This window comes from Aulonocara stuartgranti (genome assembly GCF_965226115.1).
Source record: "Aulonocara stuartgranti genome assembly, chromosome: 11".
NCBI classification, from domain to species: domain Eukaryota; kingdom Metazoa; phylum Chordata; class Actinopteri; order Cichliformes; family Cichlidae; genus Aulonocara; species Aulonocara stuartgranti.
Window position 1 is genome coordinate 23,023,918 of NC_138947.1, and position 18,721 is coordinate 23,042,638.

Here is an 18,721-nt window from a genome sequence, read left to right on the forward strand (position 1 = left end):
TTTGTAGAAAATACAGCAGCGGCCTCCACGGCACGATAGCAAATACGAGACCGCAGGGGAAGCAAACACTGTGTCAGATCCTGACAGCGAGATCAAACATCCACCAGTCTGTCCAACTTCACGAGGAGACAAAAAAGTAACAGCTGATGTATTTATACGGGGATGACTGACAGTTCACTGCATTTTCAGTGAGGCTCTAAATCTATTTTCTTTAATGTGTTAACATGAACAAAATAGGAGAAACGTACCTTCCTGAGTGGTTTTGTTGGTGGAGACTCCGTCCTTGCCTTTTTCCGATAGCACCCTCTTCAGTGTTGGAGGAAGACCTGTGGCTTTATGAGACACACTGCCACTGCTGGTGGAATCTGAGCTCTCATCTATGTGAAGAAAAAACAAAGCAAGAGAAAACAATCTTTAAGCATTAAGTATGGATACATACCTAACAAAATAAAACATCGCACAGAGTTTGACAGTACCTATGCTCCTGCTGCTATTCGTGGTCCTCGGCTTCTGCGGGATTGTAGGTCGAGCAGCCAGAGCAGGCTTTGCTCCCTGTGGCACCGGTGGTTTGGGACTTACTGGTCCTCCTGGGGAACTCGAGGAAGATGTAGCTCTGAGACGAGGAGCTGGCTCTGGCTTAGTCTCACCGCGTGGTGAGGTCTTCTCTGGAGAAGCAGGGTCGGGCTTACTAACAGAACCACCTGGAGACCTGCTTTCTGGAGTGGTGGGTTGAGGCTTGGCTGTTTTACACGTGTAACAATGAAAAAGAAAAATCTGTTTTTTTATTGTTTTATTGTACTGGAAACATCAAAAAGATTCTTAAACTTTCTCCTCTAAAATTTCAGGTATATGAAGAAGAAAAAAGCTCACCTGTTGTATTGCTGTCAGGTCTGTCAGGGCTGGAAGACTAGAGCAGACGAAAAAAACAAATAAACACTGGATCACTACACAAAACAGCTGAATAGTTTTAGATCAGGCTCAAGTGCACAGATGCAATTGCAGTTTTTCAGTTTCAACCATACACACACCAGGAAGCCAACCAGAAGCGGCGTACAGCAGGAGAAGCTTTAGTGCTACTGATACAAGGTACAAGACCCAGAAACCCCCGAATGATGCAAATACCACAAACCTCTCGGTGCGCAAACTTTTAGTTTAATCCCTGGTGTTGCCACACTAATTCTTCCCCCTTTGAATCAAAATACATTTTTTTCCGTTTTCTCTTTTTTCCTTTTCTATTTTTAATACACACCAGGGGAAATAAATATGTCAGAGTGGAGAAAGCAGACGGACGTGCGGGACGAGTAGTTGTATGGCTGGGAAATCTATGTAGGTAGAATATTCACAGCACTTATGTCATGCTGTGAGTCATGACAGAAAAAAATAAAATCGGCCTTCTTTTTCGTCTTAATTTTGTCATTTTGCTTGATTTCATGTTTCCATCAATTCAACTTTGCACTTGTTTCCATTCCTGCTACTCTCACCTTGCCCTCTGGCAGAGAGGCTTGTTTGTGTTTTTATGTCAACATGTTGTCAGGTGCTGTGAGCAGCCTGAGGTCATCAGGGTCCTTGCATGCCTTTGATTTTCGATGCTTCTTATTTTACACATCCTCCCAGCGGGGACGTCACACTTAGTGACTGTTGAATAAAGGAGCTTTGACAAGTGGAAGCTCATAACCTAGAGTGCTTTGAATCCAAATATGCTCTTTTTAAAAAAGCACCACCAGCAAGGGTGTACTGGGATATCGTTGATTGACTGATCAGGATCCTCTGAACTTATTAAAACTACAGTTTACAGTTTATTTTTCCATTTATCTGCTAAATAAGACTTGTTTTAAATAAACTTAAATAACACAATATTGATTAAAAATTAACTGCAGTATTATTTTCACAAGCTAAGAACAACCCTAATACCAAAACTGATGCCATGTAAGGGCCCCACCCAACTACAGAGCAATAATTAGCCACAAGGACGAATTGCTTTACATTCAAAAACAAAAACAAGTAAAAAGATTATCACTGCTCGAATATGAAAGAAGAAAAAAAAATAGGCTGTGTTTTGACAAGAAATGAGGGTATACCAAGAGGAAGGAGGAAAAAAAAAGCTGTGAAAATGGCCCAGGCGAGACAAATAGGAAATCCACTAAATGAAGTGTGACAGGACAGGAAAGTCCCATTTAAAAAAAATATTCATCTTCTTTTATTGCGTCGCTTATTAAGGCAATATCTTTAGCTCAACTTCAGAGACTGGGCTTGAACCCAGGGTGGAGTGAGTCGTGACGAGTGTCAGGGGTGAGGGTGAGAAGGAGGTGAAGGGGGAGGAGGAGGAGGAAGGGCATCTGAACCAAAGGCCTTTTAAATCCAAATACAGACAAAATAAAAAAAAAATGTGTGTGCATACATTTATAGACAAACAATTAGCATAGACAATGACTTTAATTCCTGGAATGTGTAAATATATTTTAACGCATTTTAATCCCTGTGTGCTTCTCTACCCATTTAAAAGCCCAAACATATGAATCAACTTTAAACCGCTTCATTATATCACCAATCAAAGAAATAAGTAGAGCAGTAGCTATTTGGTTCCACTGGCAGGATGTTTGCAGGATTAGTTCGGCATGTTTATGTGTGTGACTGCTCTGTAATACATTCTTAACTCAAAGACTTTTTACTCACTAAATTAAGCTTGTATATGTGCGACAGAACTGCAGAGTTTAAGTCTTTTTGGATTTGCCTCAAGTCTTTGTCTTCATCTTTGAAACAGAGCCATCATACATATTGCTGTGCCCCATTTTCATGTACTTTGTGTAGTTTCTTTATTTTTTGGTTTAATTGGCATCACTTTACCTTGTACGCTCTTCTTTCGTGCTTGGCTTTCATCTCTGCTAGGAGCCCACTGCCCATCATCTGCACACCAGGATACCGCTTGCCTCCCTGAGGACTCCCCCTGCCATCTGAACCCTCCCAGGGTTCGTCCATGGAGTCTGGTGTCCTCAGCTCCTCTGAGCGGTCTGAGCTGCTGCTGTAGTCTGTGGGCTGTGAGCGACTGGAGGCGTCTCTGTGGTGGAGACGGAAATGTTGTCAAAAAAGCTGGGAGTGGTTACAGAGGAATATAAAAAAAAAAAAAAAAATATATATATATATATATATATATATATAATTCTGCTTTAGTCTTCATCTTCACCTCGACTTCGGCTCAGGTGCTGGGCTCTTAATTGCAACCTTCGGTGAGGAAGGCTCCTCTGGGATGACGGATGGCTGTGCAGAGGGTGATGGACCCGAGGATGTTAAAGTGGCCTGGATTTTCTCAGACTTATCCAGTTTGTCTGATTTATCCGATTTAGAGGATCGTTTGATGAGATTTAGAAATCCTCCTTTCTTTTTCTTCTCGCCATCTTGAGATTCTGAACTCTTCAGGGAACGCCTGAGAAAAGACACGACGGACAAAGGGACACATGAGAGAAAGACTTAATAAGAGAGGAGTATTAGAAATGTCAAGATGAAGCCCATTTCAACTTATGTATTCAGTGGATAAAAACATAAAGAGACAAGAGTACAGTCCTTACTTGGAATCCATCTTGGTGACTTTTTTAGAGAAGAACTCATCTACACCCTCATCCACCCTTCCCATGAGGCCGTTCTGTTCCCCATCTTGAGATGGAGTGCTGCTGATTTGCTGAAAGAAAAAAGATTTTCTGGACCATCTGACAGAAAGCAGATCAGCTGCACTGGACTATATCTAAAGAGGTCTTATATGTTATTTTGAGACAAATGTAAGCTCACTAATGCCTTGAAGTAAACTTGAGAAACCCATCTTGACCACTCACTGGTACTTTGCTGGAATGTGTCTTTTTGTTCCTCCGAGGTCGGAGTTTGGTGAAGTGCTGGAGCTTTTTTTCTTCCTCAGATGGAAGCTCCACCATCACACCTGTGGGACATGGCTCCAGTTTGGGCAGCACCATAGATGGAGTGGATGGAGTGTGAGATGAAGTTGAAGTATCCTCCACATGGATGGGGACATCTTCTAGGGCTTTGTCCAGGTCAAACTCCATCTCTGTAGATTTGTAATTTTATAGGATCAAATACAGAGAAATAAAAAATAAAACCCCATCAAGTCAACTTCTTATTAACGTTATTACAGTTAAAACTACAAACTGAAAAACTCAAACTAGATATGAAAAAAAGATTTTAACTATAATAAAAAAAATAAAAACTAGATTTTTATGACACGTTAACAACATGAAATGATTTTGGGAACTTGGAAAATTGTCTTTTAAAAAAGGAAAAAACAAAGAAAGTTAACATGACTTAGCTGATGACGGTTTATTGGACATATTTGAAACTTTGCGTCTATTTTTCTAAATATTTTCCTAAATCTTGCCTCTGGCATGTGTCCTCTATAACTAAACTAAACACTAAAACTAACACAAATTTAAGTAAAACTAAAGATTTCCAACCAATAAAAACTAAACAAGAAATAAAAATCACAAAAGGTAAAAAAAAAATTAATCCAACTACAAAACTAGAATTATTCTGCTTTGTATAGCCTAAAGCAGCAAGACAGCATGATAATCTCAATTTAGGAGAACGTGGTGTTATAACATGTAAACTCAGAAATATGAAGTACTAACCAAAGGCACGAGACACTGGTCGCAGCATCCTGCTGTGGATGCTCTTCCTTTTGGATTTTGGAGTCATCTGCAGGAGGAAAAGTTACACTTGTAGCAACTGTGAACTAAAATGAAAACTTTATTTTCTATAAGTGACGAGTGGATGAGTGCTGAAGATTTTAAAACCACGTAAGCAACAACTGTGTGCAAGTACAAAAAGAGTGAACAAAAGAACAAACAGCACATCTGTCACAACGCGACACAAGCGAGCCGTTAACATGTTTTCCACATCTTATATTTCTAATTCCTTAACGTTGAAACTCAATAACAGATATTATAGCTTCCTGTGTTTAACCGTCAAGCTTATGAAGAGATAAAAATTAATATTGGGCAGAACTGAGTTCAGCTTATTGCTGCAGCCCTCCACAACAATCCCGGAGTCTTATGTGGCCCTTTAATAAATTTTTTTGTCCACCCCTTCTCCGAAGTCTTGACTGCTGCTTTTATTTACTCGTATCTCAGTGCCACAAGATGATATCGGATCTCCAGAAGCCAAATGTATATTTAACTTAGAACATATTTTAAAGAAAATAACAATATTGTAGGCCAGTTTTCTTCAGACTTGGAGCTCATACTGTTAGTTAACAAACCAAAGTATCAACTGGTTAATCTGACAAATCTCTAGAATTTTAAAGGGGTTTGAAATGTTATCTTTATTATTTGTCCTTAAACACAGTGGCAGGATGAGGGAAGCTCTACTGCTTCTTTTTAAGGAAACACTCTTCATACACCAAATTGTAAAAGAACCCAGTGAGGACTGTATAGCAGGCATGCACAGGGGAGAGTGAGGGACAAGGAAAAGAACAGTGAGAGCAAAGAAAAGTGGACAGGAACGAGAATCGAGCGAGGCAGTCCACTATTACTTACACTGGTGCAGCACAGAATCTCCATGGAGCAAAGGAGGAAAAGAGAAGAAGGAAAAGAGGAAAAGATTGAAGAGAAAGGGAGACAACACAGAGTAAGGCCTAACGAAGAACAAGCGAGGAAAATGAAAGGAAGCAGAGGAGGAAGGAGAGGGAGGCAGGGGAAAGATTTAAGAAGAAGAAGAAAAAAACGTGGAGATAACTATGGAACCAGAGGAAGACAGAGGACAGGAGGACTTGCTGCTTTTCCCCACAGCAGACTGCACCAACACTTTTCTGCCAGATGATTACAGTTATCATCTTTGTTTTGCCAACAGAAAAAAAACGGACACTGCTAAATATTTCACCTCTTAACTCGAGGCCTATAAAAGACTGTTTTCACTTGCTTCTGTTCCAGTTTGGCTGGGAGAAATAATATATATTGCACTGCTGGTAGTGAACTTAAACATTGTCCTTTAATGAAAAGCACTAGAAAGCATCACAGATCAAATAAGCCATGGATCACAAAGGGGATAGAAGATGCATGTAAAAAGAAAAATAATCTATATAAGAGATTCATAAAACAGAGGACAAAAGATGCTGAAATAAAGTACAAGTTATATAAAAATAGATTAGTAAATATTATAAGAACAAGTAAGAAAAAGTATTACCACAAATTATTGGAGCAAAGTAGAAGTAACACACAAGAAACATGGAGGATATTAAACAGTCTAATCAAAAAGGGCTCAAAAAATAAGAATTATCCAGAATTTTTAAAAAAAGATAAAGATATTGTGCTTGATAAAACTAAAGACATTGCAAATGAATTTAATGATTTCTTTTAAATGTTGGCTTTAATTTAGCAAAAGAAATTCCAGAGTCAAGAAATAATAACGACCTAAATAAACATATTACTCAGAATGTGTCCTCCATGTTTATTGGTGCTGCAACTCATAGAGAAATAATTAACATTGTGAAGACATTTAAAAATAAAAAGTCCACTGACTGTTTTGGTATTGACATGATATTAGTTAAAAGTATCATAGAATATATAGTGCAACCTTTCGCATACATTTGTAATCTGTCCTTTCAAACTGGTGTGTTTCCCTCACAAATGAAAATAGCAAAAGTTATTCCAATCCATAAAAACGGAGAGAGATGTCAGTTTACCAATTACAGGCCAATATCACTACTCCCACAGTTCTCAAAAATTTTAGAAAAGTTTTTTGTTAATAGACTTGATAAATATATGGAGAAGCATAATCTCCTAAGCGATAACCAATATGGCTTTAGAGTGAAAAGGTCCACTTCAATGGCAGTGATGGAACTTGTTGAAGGGATATCTAATGCAATAGATAATAAGGAATATACTGTTGGTGTATTTATAGACTTTAAAAAGGCGTTTGATACATGTTAAAAGTCCGCTTGTTCATTGTAACTGTTTATACTACGTTACCCATGATGCACCTCGGTATCTGTACTTCCGGTTGGGAACGTGTTCAGCGCAGTTCTGCACAGATGAGAGGTGTGTCGGAGGATAACGTATTTACTTGCATTCCTGTGTGAGTTAATACTGTGTGCGTGCTTACCATGTGAGTATTGTAAGATGAGAGTGATGCTTGTTTGACTTTATCTGTGTAATTTGCTATGTAAGAAGCTAGTCCCGTTGCTATCGCTAAGATGCGTTTTTTTGGCCTACTACAGGCAGCCTTGTGTTCAGCCCATGTTTCATTTCATATACGACTTACTGTCAAGTATTGTGGTTGTAGGCGGATGTAACTATTTACTATGTTTATTCTCTGAATCGTTGTAATCTGCAGAGGTCTGGGTTGCCAATGTATATACGAGCCAGAAATTCATTTATGGTCTTAGGGTGCCATCTAGTGGCCATGAGGTTATGGCAGATTGTATAACATTACGCTGGAAACCCACAGTACTGTAGAAGGGGTACACTGCTATCCATAGTGGTTAATACAAATGTTTGTTTTTCTGTTTACAGATGACCACACACACCCATAGACACACTCACACCCCCTTTACCTGCATGTGAATCCTATAACGCCTCCCTACCAACGCTGTACATCCTGTTGATGTCATCTGCCACCTCCTTAGTAAAGTTATTTGAACTACATCACTGTGGAGTACCATTCCTTCTGACCGAGGACGACTCAGTTGAAGCGTGATCGGCAATCAGTGCAAACATACATTACAAGTGGTCCTTCGAGCCGGAGTTCGCCTTGGCTGAGTTAATGAGATGGCAAACCCTCGGGATAGAGGTGCATCGAATAGCCCCCGTCCAGCGCGGGAGAAGAAACTTCCGGGACATCTGGTGGACTATGAGCACAACCTAACTGAGCCACCCGAGCCATCTAGAGCTCCAAGTAGTTCAAGCAGCTCCGACTATGAAGAGGATGAGAGATGGCAGAAGATGGAATCAGTTTGGAGCAGTGTCCTCCAACTAGAGCTGGACGATATATCGAGTTTTTAAAAAATATCGATATATTTTTATACGAGATATAAGATGTGACAATATCCTTTATATCGATATAGTCTATGTTACATTATAATTATACTTGTGGAGCCGCAAGTTTGCCTCTCTTTTGTCCACTTTCGTCTTTAAGCAACGTTACTCGGCCTCCCCTCCTCCCCCATCGCTTCACCTGCAGGAAGCGACAAGATGGACACGGCAAATCTCCGTTAACAAGTTACTGCGCATCGCCCCGTGCGTGGGGCTGGACGGTGTCAACGTGTAAGCTAGCTAACCACGCTAACGAGCTAACCACGCTAACGCCATGCAGCCCAGAGGTGCTGCACGGACTAAAATCCTTTCATTTTCTCAAAAGTTGACAGCGCGCCTTATGTATGAATTCTGGTTGTGCTTGATGACTGCGAACAGATTTTATGTGGAACACGGCGCTCAGCAATCTGTGAAAAAATGTTTTAGTACGACTTTGGTAAGCTACGGAGCTGCACCGCTTGATGGATTGTCGGAGCATTACGGCTGAGCCTCGCGGAGTGATACGTACTGTGCTTCAACGTAATATTACCCTACTGTGTATAAGGACCATAAATGGCACCTGTTAAGAGACGTGGTTGCGAAGCGGATTTCAAACTCCAGGCTGTCAGTCACGCAGTAGAAGTTGGGAACAGAGCAGCTGTGAAATCTGTCTGTCTTTGTTATTGTGCTCAGCGTCTTTTGGTTTACATTTTGACTGCACAATTGTGAGCTTTTTGTTTAGCACAAAAACAACATTGTTTTCTTTTATTTATGGAGCATTATTATTTAATAAATGCTCATAATTTATTTTTGAGTAAATTTTATGTACATCTGTTCTATGTTAATAAAAGTGCCTGTGTGACATCTGGGACACAGCTTTGACTAAGAACTCTCTTTTTGTTCTTACTTTATGGCTTTAAAAATATATATCGAGATATATATCTTATATCGCCATCCAGCTAAAAAATATCGAGATATGAATTTTGGGTCATATCGCCCAGCCCTACCTCCAACACATGACTCAACTGCAAGTGTCTATGGAGGAAACTCGTGGGACATTACTAAAGCGGGTGGAGCGTTTGGAGCAAGCTTCTAAACCTGGCAGTCCTCTTCCCCCAGAAACAGGAGCGTTAGAACAACCCCAACGTATTTCCTCCATAACAGAAGTTGCACCACTACAACCTAGCAATGAGGTGTTACATGATACCACAGAGCCACTAACTGTGCTAGTAAGTCCCTCAGAGCAGGGCACCACAACACCTGCAAACATGCCAACGCAAGCGGAAACATCTGCTCCATCACCTCCCCGTAAAGCGAGCCTTCACATTCAGCCAGTGCTGCACCCTGCCACTTATGTAGCCGCATCGACGCCACTCAGGAGACCTGGACGATGCACTGCTGAACCCTTCTCATATCAGCGATCGGAACATCAGCCCCTGATAAACAGGCCAGGCCAGGTGCAGCTATTACATTCTGCATCCCCAGCTGATCAGCCACTACAACATGCTCATCTTTCAATGCACCAGCTATCACAGGCTGTGGACCCAGCGAGTCTGCAGCAGATGTCACATCCCGCTGCTCCTGTCTTCCAAGTCAGACATCCAGCTAATCCTGTGTACTTGCAGCAACCTTCAGGTCCACCAGCACCTGTGCCCCAGCCATCACAGTGGGCAGAAGCTCATCCCCCTGTGCCCACCATACTGCATCCTGAAGCTTTGCCCGATCCAGCTGGCAAATACTATGTTCCTTATCCCTCAGGATGTAACTATTCATCATCTTCCTCTGCTGAACACCATAATCCACAGGTTGCCACAATTTACCCAGCAGGAACGCCTCTACCAAACCTGATGGAGATGATGGTGGCATCTTCATATGGCATTCCAAAGCCTAAGCTGGTGATCTTCCGGTCGGGTAGAGAGAGTGACTTCGCCTTATTAAAGAAAGGGCTGGACAGCACCTTAGGGCCATATTCTCATCTGGGAGAAGATTACAAGTATCAGGTCCTACTAGATCATCTAGAGCATCCCAGCGCCCTACAGGTAGCCAAGCGCTACATTCACGACCGCACTCCCTACACTAGTGCAATGAGGGCGCTAGAGCAGAGGTATGGACAGCCAAGGCAGTTAGTCCAAAGTGAGCTTAGCACTATATTAAACTGCCCCCCTATTAGAGCCGGAGACTCTCAAGCTATTGAAGACCTCTCCCTGTCGGTGTCCAGCCTGGTTGGGCTTCTCAGTACCATGGATGAAGTAGCAGCCAGTGAGCTTCATTGTGGTTCACATGTGGATAGACTGCTTACCAAGCTCCCTCTGAACTACAGGGACAACTTCATCGAGTACTGTATCACCCGGGGGATCATCCGCAGTGGCAGCAGCCGAACATACAATATGTACGACTTCTCAGAATGGCTCGAACGGAAATCCCAAGTCCTTCAGCTATCCAGACAAGCCTCTCAAATGCCCCCGGACAAGCCACGTCCAGAGAAGAACCTACTCAAAGCCTCAGCAGGGCTCAAGCCACACAACAGATCTGCTTCCATCTACTACGGCCCAAATCCAGCCCAAGCCAAGCTAAAACAGGAGGGAGAATCTACAGCTCCAGATCCGACAGTCCAACCTAAGAAGAAACAGAAGTTCAAACCTTATTGTCCATACTGCGAAGGGACAGAGCATTATCTGAATGGCTGTGATGGATTCAAAAGGCTAGACCTCAAAGCTATGGCTACCTGGATTACCGAGAAGGCCAAATGCTGGCGCTGTGGCCGTAAACATTCTCCAGAGCAGTGTACTCTGAAGAAGCCGTGCAGCACCTGTGGTGACCAGCATTTGTCGGTGCTCCATGACCTGGTTGAGGCCAAGAAGCGGGACCCTAACATACTAACTGTGAGTACTAGTATGGTCTACCTAGACTATTCAAGTCACTCAGGTCGTGTTATGCTTAAGGTAGTACCAATCCAACTACATCATGGGGGCAAATCACTGGATACATTTGCTGTGCTCGATGACGGCTCAGAGAAGACTGTTGTGCTTCCAGCGGCAGTTAAATCTCTAGGTTTGGAACAGGAGGAAGCAACACTCTCACTGAGAACTATCCGTCGAGATGTAATCCAGATGAAGGGAGGCTTTGTCTCATTTCAGGTGTCACCAAGGGCTAAGCCCAAAGTGAGGTACAAAGTAACACATGCCTTCACAGCCCAACAACTGAGCCTAGCTACTCAGTCATGTCCAGCTGAACAGCTAAAGAAGAAGTATCTTCACTTACAGAAAGTCCAGATTGAGGGATTTAACCAGATCCAACCTTTGGTGCTGATTGGCTCAGATAACGCTCATCTCATCACCCCTGTCCGCCCCGTCCTTCGGGGGTCGTCCAAAGGGCCAGTAGCTATCTGCACCAAGCTCGGATGGGCCATCCAGGGGCCGGCCAGTAGTATGCCTACATCTGAGGGGGACCTGCAGTGCCTGAACATGTGCCTTTCTCCTGCAGAGGCCCTGCATCAAGATGTGAAGCGTTTGTGGCAACTAGATGCTCCCCCCTACAGGACAGAGAAGGAGGTCACACGGTCAAAGGAGGACAGAGAGGCGGTAGCTATGTTGGAGACAAAGACCATCAGAGTCCCAGTAGACGGTGTCGAGAGATACGCCACTCCGCTGCTGAGAAGAAGGGACTTTCCACGGATGTGTGTCTCTCCTGAAGCAGTAAAAGGCCTCCTCAGATCCACAGAACGTAAGCTGGCCAAGAATCCTGATCTGACCCTCACATACAGCCAGGAGATCCACAGGTTAGTAGATTCTGGTTATGTTGTTAAGCTGAGCCCAGATGAGACACATAGCTCTTCCGAGTCATGGTATGTACCCCATCACATGGTACATCACAATAATAAGGCTAGGGTGGTCTTCAACTGTTCGTTTGAGTTTCAGGGGGCCGTCCTGAACCACTACCTCTTACCAGGACCTCCCTTGGGGCCCACTCTGCTGGGGGTATTACTCCGCTTCCGCCAACACCCTGTAGCTGTGAGTGGAGATATCAAAGCCATGTTTCACCAGATTCGGCTGCTCCCAGAGGATTGTCCTCTGCTACGGTTTCTGTGGAGGGATTGTGAAACTGACCGGCCCCCAGACGTATATGAGTGGAGAGTTTTGCCTTTCGGAACGACATGTAGCCCCTGTTGTGCTATTTTCGCCCTACAGAGACATGCAAGGGAGCACAAAGACACCCACAAGGACATCTGTGACTCTGTCCACACAGCCTTCTATGTGGATAACTGTTTACAGTCCCTGTCCAACCCAGAAGAAGCAAAGCAGCTCATCGACCGAATGAGAGATTTACTCATTCAAGGAGGATTCGAGATACGTCAGTGGGCGAGCAACGTGCCCGAAGTAGTTGCTCACCTGCCCGCTTCAGCTAGATCAGAGAGCTGCGAGCTTTGGCTGAACTTCAAAAGTCTCGACCCACAAGAGTCAACATTAGGACTCAGCTGGCACTGCCCGACAGATGTCCTGGGATATAAGCACCGCCCTATAACCTACTCCACGGTCACGCTGCGCAACGTGTACAAGGTACTAGCTACCCAGTATGACCCCCTAGGTTATATTTGTCCCTACACTACAAGGGCCAAGCTGATTGTACAGGCCCTGTGGAGCACAGAGAGAGGATGGGATGAGCCCATCGAAGGGAATCTACTTAAGTCCTGGCTTGAGTGGGAAGGCGAACTGTCACACCTTCAGCATGTCACCATTCCCCGCTGCTACGCTCCTTCTCACAACTCCAGCAATGTGACATACGAGGCTCACATATTCTGTGACGCATCAGAAAAGGCGTATGGGGCTGTGGATTATCTCCGAGTAATCGAGCAACAACTGCCCATCGCCACATCATTCCTGATGGCTCGCTCCAGAGTGGCCCCACGCAAACAGGTGTCAATGCCCCGGCTGGAGCTTTGCGCAGCACTCACAGGAGCCCAATTGGCCAAATTACTCCAGACAGAGCTCACCATTCTCCTGCAATCGATCTACCTGTGGACAGACTCTACAACGGTGCTGCAGTGGATCCAGTCTTGTTCCTGTCGCTATAAGGTATTCGTGGGGACTAGAATCTGTGAAATACAGGAGCTGACATCTCCTGAACAGTGGCGGTATGTGACCTCTGACCTCAATCCCGCTGATGACATCACCAGAGGGAAACATCTCGCTGACCTAACTGTCTGCAATCGTTGGTCACATGGTCCACCCTTTCTGTCACAAACTGCTGACACTTGGCCTAAGTTTCCAACAGAGTTCCCGGCATGCAGTGAGGCAGAGCTCAGGAAGACTGCATTCTGTGGGCACGCTTCTGCATCCCCGACCTTACCGGATCCAACACAGTATGCCACGCTAGATGAGCTGATTGCTGCTACATACCAGACCCAACACGGGGCGGCTGACGCTCCTATTACAGCAGTGGAGCAACTAGAAACCAAGACCATGCTGCTTCGCTCGGCTCAGACTGACAGCTTCCCAGAGGAGGCCCGAGCCCTCCAGATCGGGCACCCAGTCCGCTTAGACAGCCGTCTTAGCATGCTGTCCCCTGAATATGACAGTCTTACTGGTCTCCTCAGAGTCGGAGGCCGCCTCCGTCGAGCTGCAGACTTAGATCCAGACAGTATTCATCCCATCGTATTAGCAGCTGAACATCCCCTGACCAAGCTCATCATAAAAACTTATGATGACCAGCTCCTTCATCCAGGTGCAGAGAGGCTGTTTGCGGAAATACGGCGCACCTATTGGATTCTCAGAGGACGTCAAGCCATTAAGAAGCATCAGCACCAGTGTGTGGACTGTAGGAGATGGCGCGCCTCGCCTTCTACACCCAAAATGGCTGACTTACCTTCATCACGGCTGAGACTCTATAAGCCGCCGTTCTGGTCAACGGGCGTAGACTGTTTTGGGCCATACACGATAAAGATAGGTCGTAGAAGAGAGAAACGCTGGGGAATTATCTACAAGTGTCTTACAACCAGATGCGTGCACCTTGATCTCCTCCCTAGTCTTGACACCGATTCCTTCCTTATGTCATTACGCAGATTTATTGCACGCCGAGGAAAGCCATACGAGATGTGGTCTGATCGAGGGACCAATTTCAGAGGTGGGCACAGAGAACTCCAAACGGCGTTTGAAAACATGGAGCCGGACCTCAAGCAGCAACTGGCCAAGCAGACTATCAACTTCTGCTTCAATCCCCCACACTCTCCTCATTTCGGAGGAGCATGGGAAAGGGAAATCAGAGCAGTGAAGTCAGCTCTGCAAGTAGTCCTGAAGGACCAAGTTGTGGCGGAAGAAGTCCTACTCACTGCTCTCATAGAGGTTGAGGGCATTTTGAACTCAAAGCCGCTCGGCTATGCATCGGCTGACATAGCTGACCCAGATCCCATCACACCAAATCTTCTTTTGATGGGGTGGCATGATTCGGCACTACCCCAGGCAGTTTACGGCCCCTCAGGCACTCTTTCGAACAGAAGATGGAGGCACAGTCAGGTCATCAGCGACCACTTCTGGAAGCGGTTCATACAGAACTACCTCCCAGGACTGCAACTCCGACAGAAATGGAGGAAGTCCACTGACAACATGGCTGTGGGACAAGCTGTTATGATTGTGGACTATAACTTGCCTAGAGGCCTTTGGCCTGTGGGTACCATTGTCAAAGTTTTCCCAGGGATTGATGGCGTTGTTCGAGCCGCCGAGGTCAAAGTTAAAGACAGTACCTATGTTCGCCCGGTAACTAAGCTGGTAGAACTTCCCGAAGTTCCTGAGGACTCACATGACACTGTTTCAAAATAGAAGGACTCTAGCGGGAGTGTATTTGCCTACAAATACAGGGGCGGCTGTTAAAAGTCCGCTTGTTCATTGTAACTGTTTATACTACGTTACCCATGATGCACCTCGGTATCTGTACTTCCGGTTGGGAACGTGTTCAGCGCAGTTCTGCACAGATGAGAGGTGTGTCGGAGGATAACGTATTTACTTGCATTCCTGTGTGAGTTAATACTGTGTGCGTGCTTACCATGTGAGTATTGTAAGATGAGAGTGATGCTTGTTTGACTTTATCTGTGTAATTTGCTATGTAAGAAGCTAGTCCCGTTGCTATCGCTAAGATGCGTTTTTTTGGCCTACTACAGGCAGCCTTGTGTTCAGCCCATGTTTCATTTCATATACGACTTACTGTCAAGCATTGTGGTTGTAGGCGGATGTAACTATTTACTAGGTTTATTCTCTGAATCGTTGTAATCTGCAGAGGTCTGGGTTGCCAATGTATATACGAGCCAGAAATTCATTTATGGTCTTAGGGTGCCATCTAGTGGCCATGAGGTTATGGCAGATTGTATAACATTACGCTGGAAACCCACAGTACTGTAGAAGGGGTACACTGCTATCCATAGTGGTTAATACAAATGTTTGTTTTTCTGTTTACAGATGACCACACACACCCATAGACACACTCACACCCCCTTTACCTGCATGTGAATCCTATAATGCCTCCCTACCAACGCTGTACATCCTGTTGATGTCATCTGCCACCTCCTTAGTAAAGTTATTTGAACTACATCACTGTGGAGTACCATTCCTTCTGACCGAGGACGATTCAGTTGAAGCGTGATCGGCAATCAGTGCAAACATACATTACAATACAATTGATCATTCTATATTAATGAATAAACTAGAGAGATATGGCATAAGAGGGATAGCATACAAGTGGATGAAAAGTTACCTGGATGAACGATATCAATATGTCGAATTCAATAATGTAAAATCTAAGCAGTTGAAGGTAACTTGTGGTGTTCCTCAGGGCTCTGTGCTGGGCCCTAAATTATTTATATTATATATAAATGACATATGTAGTGTTTCCAAACTGTTAAAATGTGTATTGTTTGCTGATGATACCACTCTGTACTGCTCAGGTAAAAACTTAGAACAGCTTCTGACTACAGCGGAAAAGGAGTTAAATATATTTAAAAACTGGTTTGATGTAAATAAGTTATCATTAAATATAAAGAAAACAAAATTGATTATTTTTGGCATTAGACAAGTGAAAAATGTGTCTAAAATAAGGGTTAATGGAATTGAAATTGAAAGAGTGTACGAAAATAAATTTCTTGGAGTGATAATTGATGATAAGCTGAGATGGAAGTCTCATATAAACCACGTGAAAACAAAAATGTCAAAAACCATTGCTATTCTCTATAAAACAAAGCATGTCCTGAACAAAAAATCATTATACACACTTTATTGTACTCTGTTGCTTCTATATATGACTTATTGTCTGGAGATATGGGGTAATGCATATAAAACCAATCAAACTATATAGAACCAACTAACATTTTGTTTATTAATCTGAATACCCTGATATTTTATGATTTAGTTGAATATAAAATGGCACAGATAATGTATAAAGCACAAAATAACTTGCTTTGCCCCAGTACTCAGAAGCTGTTCAAAGTCAGAGAGAGTCAATATGACTTAAGGGGAACAGATTTCTTTAAAAAAAACAAGATAAGGACAAATATAAAGCAGAGATGTGTTTCTGTTAGAGGAGTTAAACTGTGGAATAGTTATGACAGTGATTTAAAAAGGTGTAGTTCATTTTCCTTGTTTAAAAACATGTTTAAAAATAGAGTATTAGAAAAATATATAAATCAAGAATGAAAAGTGCAAAAAGGAGAAAAAAAAACCAACCTCTTGATTCTTTTGCTTTGATGTAGTTACTTATCTAAGGTGGAAAGTTTTTTTTTTCTTTGTTTGTTTGTTTGTTTGTTTGGTTTGGTTTTTGCTTTGTTTTATTATTTTCTTCAAGCCCTGTGTACAGGAGCTGCATACAAAAAGATATTTTGTGAAAAGGGTTGGCGTAATAAGCAAATGCTTCAGCCAATACCTTTTGATTAGCCTTGTCTCATGCTTTCTTTCTTTATGGTAGATTTTTGTTCTGTTTTCACTGTTTTTTTTTCTCACTGTTTTCACTGAGATTTGAATTTGAATGCTAATCAATAAAATCAAATCAAAATCAAATCAAACTCCAGCCTAGTTTTGTAGCCTTTCTACACTATTTACTCACCTGCATTAAAAATGAGCCAATAACAGCCAAGAGTGCTGTTAGCATTTTGGCAAAAGTTTTTCAGTCTGTGCTAGAATTAATGATGGTCAATGTAAAGATGACGAGAACTAATTTTTTAGGTAGAGGTTAAATTTAAGGCAGGTGTATTTGTGAGCTACAGCTAACTGTGAGCAAGAACCACTGCCTCCCTTTGCTTAGGTAGGTCAGCCGTTAATTCTAATTAAACACTCACACCCTCACCTGTTGCCCACCATAACCTACCATACATGTTTCCAAATCCTCAAGCCTCTCAGCCTCCAGTATCTCGGCCGATGCCCTTTTTGGAATCTTTTCCTCCGGCACATCCAGGTCCACCGACTCCTGCTGCACCAAGGGGCGACCTCGGCGTACCAGATGATCCGCCTGAGACGACCGGTGACAAGAAAAACAATGAGATAGCGCGCAAGAGAGACAAAAGATGTAAAGAGAAGAAGGAAAGTTGTTGAAAGGCAAGCAAACAGAAGGGGTGAAGAGTCAGGATGAGACAAGATCAATAGGGGAGAAAATACTAAATAATTTTAAATCAACATTTACTTTTCCCCCTCTAGCCATTGTTAATTAATGAATACAAAACAGTCGATTCTAATCTTACCAGCACGTGCTGTGACGTGGAAAGAGCCTCCAAAATCTCATCGACGATGCGATCGGACAGAAAGGACGCTAGACTCAGCTTCACCTCACTGCCACAGAGAGAGAAGGTGAGGGGAGCTGTAAGGTCACAACAGACTTAAATGCTTAAACTATGAAGCCTCCAAACACACCTGATCTTGTTGATGATATCTACCCCAGACTGCTCCAGGAGGGTTTTGCTAACAAAGCTTTTAGGTACAACCATCCTAGCTGAGCTGGCCTTCATCAGCTCTACTCGAAGATTACTCTTCTTCATCACATGAGGACACAGAGACTCTGCTGCATCCATCATGGTCTCCAATAGCGTCTAAAGAGACAGCAGGGAGGAAAATGTAATGATGGATCTGATTAAATTACTAGATGACAGCTGTCATACTGATCTCATGAGCCTACATTTAAAATGCAATTTCACAGACTTTACTAATCTATGACCGTTAAGGCCCAACCTGCAGCTGTTGGTCCATGACAGCAGTCACCTCCCCGGCCATAGACTCCAGTTTCTCCTGAATTGGACCTACTGAAGTACTGTTCACCTCCTCTCTGGAAGCTGATCCGAGGTGGTAGAGGTTGGGAAGCAGCTAAAAACATGACAGGAAGGCACACAAGGACAGGATAAACATGGGCTTTCAATATGGCTGATTGAATTTTTGCTCTAAATTTTGAAAAAGAAACATCTCGATATCACTGGAACAATATAAACTATCCACACTGTATTACTAAATTCATTATAAAAGTCTAAATTCAAATGGAATAGGGCTGAACGATTATGGAAAATAATCTAATTGCGATTTTTTGCCCCAATATTGCGATTGCGATGCGATATGCGATTATTTTTTAAGGTCTTTGTCTTCTGTATTATTAAACAAAGACAAGCAATACATCATATAGTATGGCCAATACTATATTACATTAATTTTAAACTGTTCTTTCCTGGAAGACAGACCTCTGTTATGATGACATGAGGT

At 43.1% G+C, this 18,721-nt stretch overlaps 2 protein-coding genes across 2 annotated transcripts in view; one reads left to right on the forward strand and one right to left on the reverse strand.

The window, feature by feature from the left end:
- LOC309716786 (F-actin-uncapping protein LRRC16A-like) overlaps positions 1-18,721 on the reverse strand; it is an 88,169-nt gene that overhangs the window by 4,818 nt on the left and 64,630 nt on the right. The window contains exons 26-37 of the mRNA XM_082550819.1: positions 18,203-18,334; positions 17,888-18,063; positions 17,719-17,806; positions 17,349-17,489; positions 4,629-4,695; positions 3,825-4,051; positions 3,564-3,673; positions 3,182-3,421; positions 2,845-3,055; positions 871-907; positions 477-740; positions 249-377 (exon numbers count right to left, since the gene is read on the reverse strand). Of these exons, the coding sequence (XP_082406945.1) occupies positions 249-377; positions 477-740; positions 871-907; positions 2,845-3,055; positions 3,182-3,421; positions 3,564-3,673; positions 3,825-4,051; positions 4,629-4,695; positions 17,349-17,489; positions 17,719-17,806; positions 17,888-18,063; positions 18,203-18,334 (1,822 nt within the window). The remainder of the gene's footprint in view (positions 1-248; positions 378-476; positions 741-870; positions 908-2,844; positions 3,056-3,181; positions 3,422-3,563; positions 3,674-3,824; positions 4,052-4,628; positions 4,696-17,348; positions 17,490-17,718; positions 17,807-17,887; positions 18,064-18,202; positions 18,335-18,721) is intronic.
- LOC309717966 (uncharacterized protein) lies at positions 6,559-14,700 on the forward strand (the record flags this gene model as incomplete). The annotated part of the gene is made up of 3 exons (XM_082552907.1): positions 6,559-7,101; positions 7,509-14,611; positions 14,653-14,700. The coding sequence occupies exons 2-3, from the start codon at positions 9,023-9,025 to the stop codon at positions 14,698-14,700; spliced, it is 5,637 nt and encodes a 1,878-aa protein (XP_082409033.1). The 5' UTR covers positions 6,559-7,101; positions 7,509-9,022.